This window comes from Xyrauchen texanus, chromosome 7, assembly GCF_025860055.1.
Source record: "Xyrauchen texanus isolate HMW12.3.18 chromosome 7, RBS_HiC_50CHRs, whole genome shotgun sequence".
NCBI lineage: Eukaryota > Metazoa > Chordata > Actinopteri > Cypriniformes > Catostomidae > Xyrauchen > Xyrauchen texanus.
Genome location: NC_068282.1, coordinates 1,636,001 through 1,643,500, shown reverse-complemented (window position 1 = coordinate 1,643,500; position 7,500 = coordinate 1,636,001). Strand labels below are relative to the sequence as shown.

General features: G+C 40.2%; 1 protein-coding gene across 1 annotated transcript in view; it reads left to right on the top strand.

The window, feature by feature from the left end:
* LOC127646149 (dynactin subunit 2-like) overlaps positions 1-7,500 on the top strand; it is a 23,850-nt gene that overhangs the window by 2,944 nt on the left and 13,406 nt on the right. The window contains exon 3 of the mRNA XM_052129608.1: positions 7,469-7,500. This exon is cut by the window's right edge and continues 65 nt beyond it. Coding sequence (XP_051985568.1) covers positions 7,469-7,500 — 32 coding nt within the window. The remainder of the gene's footprint in view (positions 1-7,468) is intronic.

Sequence of the window (7,500 nt, the reverse complement as noted above, 5' to 3'; positions counted from 1 at the left end):
GTTAAGTTTAGACTTTCATCTACAGCGAATGAATGAATGAATGTAGCATTTAGCTATAGTAGGCTACTAATGACGCATCAACCTGTGTAAAACAAATTCCGCTTTATTTTCAATGTAAAGTAGAGTGAATAGGCATGACGATTTGTGTCCCTGTATCCAGGGGTGTCATTCCAGACAATCTACTGAAATACAGGCAGGGTGGGGAGTCACAATGACAGTAGTCCGAGCTGTGCACACCATTTCCAATGCGAGTGCGGGCCAGCAGTGCGCTTTCACAGAGAGACTCCGCCCACACGCTGTTCTGAATGGCTGTGATTTTTGATTGACGTGTGGCGTCTCACAGTCGCGTCTAGTGTGGACAGACACACTTGCTGTCGCTGGAATTTTATCGCGTCGCGTGTAGTTAGGACACGGTGTAAAGATATATTTTCAAAAGTGTCAATATACATTTTGAGAGAAAAACAAATATTCTAAAAAACAAATAAAAATAATTTAGACAGGAATAGTTTTTTTGAGAAATTAAAAAAACAAACAAAAAAACAATTGATACAGTAAACAAATTAATTTGAGAGAATTTTTTTTTTTTCTTTTGAGACATAATTTTAATTGTATTTTTATTTTTTGTAGGACATATGTTTAGGCTTAAGACACAAACAAAAAAAATTAGACAAAAAAATTTAATTTTGAGAGAAATTCTTTTAATTTTTAAAAATAAAAATTATAGAAATTAAAAAAAAAAATATTTATGCAGTAAAAAAAAAAAAAAGCTTTTGAGAGAAAAAAATATTTTAAATAGAATTTGTTTTCCAAACATTTTTTTTTTTTTCTTTTGAGACAGAACATTTATTTATTTTGTAGAGCAGAGGTTTAGGATTAAGACAAAAAATAACAGAAAAAAACATTTGACAGTTAAAAAAAAAAAAAAAAAAAGCTTTTGAGAGAAAAATATATTTTAAATATAATTTTGTTTTTGTAGGACATAGGCTAAGGACTAAGACATTTTAGCCTAGTGACATTTTATTTTCCCACAGTGCTTTTCAGGGCTTCCGTACATCTCTATAGTGCAGGGGTGCCCAATACTTCGATCGCGATCTACCAGTCGATCGCAAAGGCAATGCTGGTAGATCACACAAAATTAGTTTCTGTCTGTCTTGCACTTGACGAGTAAATATTGACCAGGCGAGGTTTTTTTTATTCAGTTGCCATGACAACTACGGTAGACAATTTCGCGCGCTGTTCTCAGAAGTCCTTGGAAGGCGCGTATGCGCAAACCTAGTTGTCATGGCAACTGAATAAACAAAACCTCGCCTGGTCAATATTTACTCGTCATCAGAATAAGATAAATGCCCTGACTATTGTAATCTATTGTGCTGTAGGTGTGTTGGGTTTAGTTTTAAAACTGAACGATATCAACATTGAACATTATTATATATTTCTTTATTAATTAGAAGATTAATTCCATGTAGGGATACATGCAGTAGTCCCAACAAGCATTTTCTTATTTTAAATGAAACTGTGTCTTTTTTAAGTTGGTAGATTTTATTGAGTTGCTCATTTAAAAGTAGATCATCACACAAAAAGTGTGGGTACCCCTGATATAGTACATTATAAATCTCTTTGCCTAAAGTTTTCTATTTGGTGGCAGATTCTTTAAATAGTGCATTAGATATACGGAGATAAACGGTATTGGAGAATATCTGCTGCTTTGCACTTATATACTGTCGCTCAGTTTACAGCTACTCGCTGCGATTTATGAGCTTTTAGCTGTTTTTGCCTTTATGATCAATATGATTGTTATTGTCAGCAAGCATACAGGGTTTCCGTTGTCCGGTAATTACCGGACATTGGCCGGTAAAAAAATTAAATGTCCGACAAAATTAAATCTCTCCGGTCAAATTGTCCGATTAAAATTGCCTAATAATCCCGTCCCCCTAACACAATCTGAATTTGAGAATAAGCCTAAAATGTATAAAGCAAAAATACACCGATCTCTTGCTATGTTATAAAGGAACAGGCTCTATCGTTTGAAAGTTATGAAACAACATCGCATGCTGCATTTCAAATAAAGCGCACGCCTAAAACGGCTGCAATATAGACCTAAACAACGAACGATTGAGTGAGACGTTTCAAATATGGCCAGGCCCAGGCAGACTAGCTTTAAAAGCTTTTTCAGAGGCCAGACGATGGTGAATCAGGAACATCTCATTATAGATAGATCAGTGCTTCTAATCCGCGCATTCGTGCAGTTTTTTCTCTATCATCAAAACTGAATAGCCTATGTTCATCAGTGCATGGTTACAGTCTATATCAAGCAGGGACACGTTTGTGTGCATTTTATTTTGTGATTTCACCGGAATTAATAGAGAGTCTCCGCAACGGCGATAGATTGAAACGCGCGTCCTAGTGAAGATTGCGCAACTCGCGCAGCGCGTCGTCCATGCAACTGATAGCAGCGGACACGAGCGCTCAGCTTGATTTCAAAAACAACAGATTTTAGCGCTAGATCTCTTATTTAATAACGGACTAAATGAATGATCTGCTAGTTAACTGGAGATGTTTTATTTATTTGTATTAGGTACATCCGTGCCTCAATGTTTCAAAAAGTGAATGTGTGTGAAACCACAGTAAAAAACAATTGGCGTTGATTGATGCCATGAAATCGGACGTTCATGTTTTTTTTTTCGTCTATTTGAAAGTTAAGCTAATAATAATATGTTGCATTCTATACGGCCTGATTGTGTCATTTTTTAAGTTACATAGACTGCCTCCAGTTTTCCTCAACTTGACTAATTAAGAGGCGATATATTTGACCGGCATATCATCAAAATGTCCGTAAAACGTTTTTTCTAGCGGAAACTCTGAAGCATCAGTTATTCTGTAATGCACATCCTGCAGCTGGAGTTAATCAAACCATCTGACGAGGTTCACAACGGTCTGTTCTCCTCTCACACCAGCTCCTGTTGTGCATCTCATGTGATAACTACATTAATATTTCTCTCTCCCTTCCTCACTCTCTTCTTGTTCTCCTCTTGTGTTTTTGCTGTAACTGTCTTTGGGGACCGAAGGAGCTGGTAAGATTCTCTGATTCCCCCTCTTCTAAACATCTCTCTCTAACAGCCGCTGACTCTAAACCAGCCGGATCATGATCTGTGCATGTGCGTCTGTGTTGTTCTGCTCATGTTATTGGTCAATCCTGTCAGTGTCTTATGAAGGGTGTTTTCATCCCTGAGGGCAAATTATTCAGAAATCATCAAGGGATTTTGCACATAGTGCAACTGTAATTTTTTTTGTCCGTTTAATTGGTAAAAAATTGATTAATCTGCATACATATGGCAGTTATTGAGCCGAAGAGCCACATTTATGATGTCACTGCATTACAGACACACACAGGGCAGCTGCCCGTAATTCTCTCTCTCTCGAACTGTCGTCACCGGCCGCCTTTATCCCTCGTGCACCCCATCAGGCTGTTTGGGGACCGGGCGTGCATCGATCCAGCCCGCCCTCCTCCGCTCTACACTCCTCCTGGCTTTGCCTCAGGCCAGGGAGCCCCCGTCACATCCCCCCACTCCTCTCCAGGGGGGCGTGCCTTGCACCCCATCTGCTGGCTGGAGATGGGACAGGAGGGGGAAAACAATAACAACAAAAAAACAATAGGCGACAGAGAGGAGAGAGAGAAGCAGCTAGCTCACCGGGGCGCCGTCGTGTGGTCCCCGATCACTCCTCCACACTCTCAGGCGGAAGACAGCCGCTCCTATCCAAGCAGACCGGAGTCAAACCTACGACCCCCAGCGGACAGAACGCCCCTCTGCTTTTCTGGCGGCATGTGGGGATACTCCTCCGCCCCTGGTAGTGACTCCATCGCTCCAAGCGGTCGGGGAGTCCTATCCCTCCTTGCCTAGCGGACGGCGACCGATCCCCGTGACCAGGCGGTCGGGCTACTCTGTCCCCCGGTAGATGGCAGCGCCGCTACCCTGGGTGGACGGCAGTGTTGAGGATTAACCTCCAGTGTGGTGTCTGTCTGCATTGGTCTCAGATCAGTTATAGGAGAGTTATAGGATGCTCCCTTGCTCCCTATTTAGTGCACGACTTAACCTCCAGTGTGCTGTCTGTCTGCATTGGTCTCAGATCAGTTATAGGAGAGTTATAGGATGCTCCCTTGCTCCCTATTTAGTGCATGACTTAACCTCCAGTGTGCTGTCTGTCTGCACTGGCCTCAGAACAGTTATTGAGAGCTATAGGATTCTCCTTTGCTCCCTATTTAGTGAATGATTTAACCTCCAGTGTGCTGTCTGTCTGCACTGGTCTCAGAACAGTTATTGAGAGCTATAGGATGCTCCTTTGCTCCCTATTTATTGAATGACTTAACCTCCAGTGTGCTGTCTGTCTGCACTGGTCTCACAACAGTTATTGAGAGCTATAGGATGCTCCCTTGCTCCCTATTTAGTGAATGACTTAACCTCCAGTGTGCTGTCTGTCTGCACTGGTCTCAGAACAGTTATAGGAGAGCTATAGGATGCTCCCTTGCTCCCTATTTAGTGCATGACTTAACCTCCAGTGTTCTGTCTGTCTGCACTGGTCTCAGAACAGTTATAGGAGAGCTATAGGATGCTCCTTTGCTCCCTATTTAGTGAATGACTTAACCTCCAGTGTGCTGTCTGTCTGCACTGATCTCAGAACAGTTTGAAATGCAGCTTATTTTCATCATAACTTCATATAAAGCCTCTGAAAGACACATTTATCAGTTTTTAGATGCACTCATTTATTCTCAATGTGATGCACAGTGAATGTAGGCCTGTAGTCCACGTATGTGGTCGTTGTGTTTATCAACGTGTCGTTTCGCGATAAATCACTCAAATGTTTAAAACGGCATATCGGATGAAACTAGAGACTCTAATCTTTTGACTCAAACAAGTTTCAGTGTAAAAACTTAATGAGGTTTCTCCCCAGATGTAGTTTTGTGGGCGTTTCTCCCAAAGACAAACTCCGCTGTGATCAGCGCCATGTTGTTTTGTCACATGACTCTGTGCATTGAACATTTAACCCTATACTGACAGCACAGAGTCTCCTGAACTGAGATCAGTTGGTTTAAATGATGGTTTCAATTTAATGGAAACCTGTGGGGCAAAATATTCCATTAACACTTATCCTATTAGGACTATCCATTGTCCTATATGTTGCTTTATTGTGTCATCAATGCAACTTCACCCGGATGATTCTCTGTTTGACTTCTTTAAAACAAAAATCTGTGCTTGGAACGTTCTGGAAGTGCCAAACTGTACTGAGAACGATGGTGAAAATACCCTTCACGCTGACAGTCTCGGCCAATTAAAACTGAAAACTGTCCAAATACTCTGAGTTCACTGTATTCTTGCGTTCACTACACTGTGAATGTGTGTCCAACTCAAAAGCATCATTAGACCGCTGTACTGCAGAGTTAGAGATATTGCAGCGTCATAGTAGAACATTTTAGTTAACTTAGGAAAATATTACTATTACTAATACTTACATTTACTGTTAGCCATTTGAAGAAACTCCTAACCTTAAGTATTAAACGTTCAGTGTGTACCATTTGTGCTACAGACATAAATTATGTGCTATTACTTTACTAAGTGATCACACTTACTACTTTCATAGACGTATATAGTCCGATTTAGAGAACACCTTAGCAACAACTTAGCAACGCCCTGGTTTTTCTTTCGTAAATGTAGAAATGTTGTTGCTGCAATATTTGTAGATGATAGAAAGCTTACAGTGTCTCTATACACATGTTCTGTCAACTTGAATCTCTTGCTGTGATTATGATTTATATTGTGTTTCTGAGAATATATAGTTTTGTGTTGCGCACTGTTGCATGACCGTGTGAAATTGGTGTGTTTCTGTTTAAAGGAATATTCCGTGTGCAAATAAGTTCAGCTCAATCGACAGCATTTGTGGCATAATGTTGACTAACACAAAAACTAATTTTGACTCTCTAGTCCCTCCTTTTCTTTAGCACAAATGTGTGTTCCAGTGAGACACTTCCAATGGAAGTCAATGGGGTTTAATCTGTAAACATTAATATACTCACTGTTACAACAGTATAGACACAAGACATAAACAATATGTGTGTTAGCATGATTTTACTGTCATTAAATCACTTACTAACCGCATCTGTGTGAAGATATAGACAATTTTACAACTTTGTTGCCATGACGACGCATTGCAGTAAGCCCTAAAATGACAATTTAAACATATTTACAACTCAAATCATAGTTTTTAAAGAAGAATGAATGAATGCTTTTATAAAATCAAGTGCTTCACATTTATGCCCTTAAACTAGGGCTGTCAATCGATTAAATATTTAAATAAAATTACACGACATGCCGATTAATGAATCGCCTACATCATTATTTGCTGGGAAAGGCCCCCAAATAGAGCTAATTCATATAAACGTGTTAATTCACTGTGATTAATTATATATATATATATAAAAAAGAAAAGAACGTGTGAATTTATTTTACAAATGAATGTCCCCTGAGTGTAATAAGGAATATTCCTGAGCAATTGAAGCTTGTAGTATCATGTGTTTCCTCCAGGGGGCAGTAAGTGAAACTCCAGCTGTACAGACAACATGCAGTTTATACAGAGAACAAAACAACACTTCAGCAGACGACACGAGGACTCGTTCTTGCGTTCAAACACAGATTGATGGAGCACAAATCTGAATTTAGGGATCTCAAGAGCTGTTTTTCTAAGTATTAAACTACGTTTAACTTGACACGGCGATCTAAAAACTGTATGTATATGACGCAACACAACCAAAGTGAGACGCTCCAAAAGTGTCCGTGTGACGCAGGTGTACATCCTTAAACAAGCCCTTATAATAAATCTGGACTGATTGATGAATTCAGTTGCAGGATGGATTGCTGTGTGTGTGTGTGTGTGTGTGTGTGTGTGTGTGTGTGTGTGTGTGTGTGTGTGTGTGTGTGTGTGTGTGTGTGTGTGTGTGTGTGTGTGTGTGTGTGTGTGTGTGTGTGTGTGTGAGTGAGTGCGTGCGTGTGTGAGTGTGTGTGTGAGTGCGTGTGTGTGAGTGTGTGTGTGTGTGTGTGAGTGTGTGTGAGTGTAAATTCAACAGCCCTACTCCCAAAATTGGCCCCGTTCACTTCCACATAACCTCGATTTTTGCCTTTTATAAAGAGAAGTAGAAATACGTTTTTGGTAATCAACATTATGCCACAAATGTTGTCGATTGATCCAAAGTTGTATTGAAAACAAAATTCTCCTGCGTGATCGAACCGATCTCTGCACTCTTAAATCAACAATCAACATTTTAATCAGCCACGCCTCTTCTGTGGGAGGGGCTTTATTTAATCACGAAGATTCAACCAATCACATCTTCCGAAGCTTCTTGTTCTAAATCCCCTGAAATGGTTTCGTATGTGCGATGTGAAGAGTGTGCGTCTTTGTAATGGTTTCTAACTCGTCACAGGAGGAGTTGTGCAGTGACAGCGTGGAGCGGAT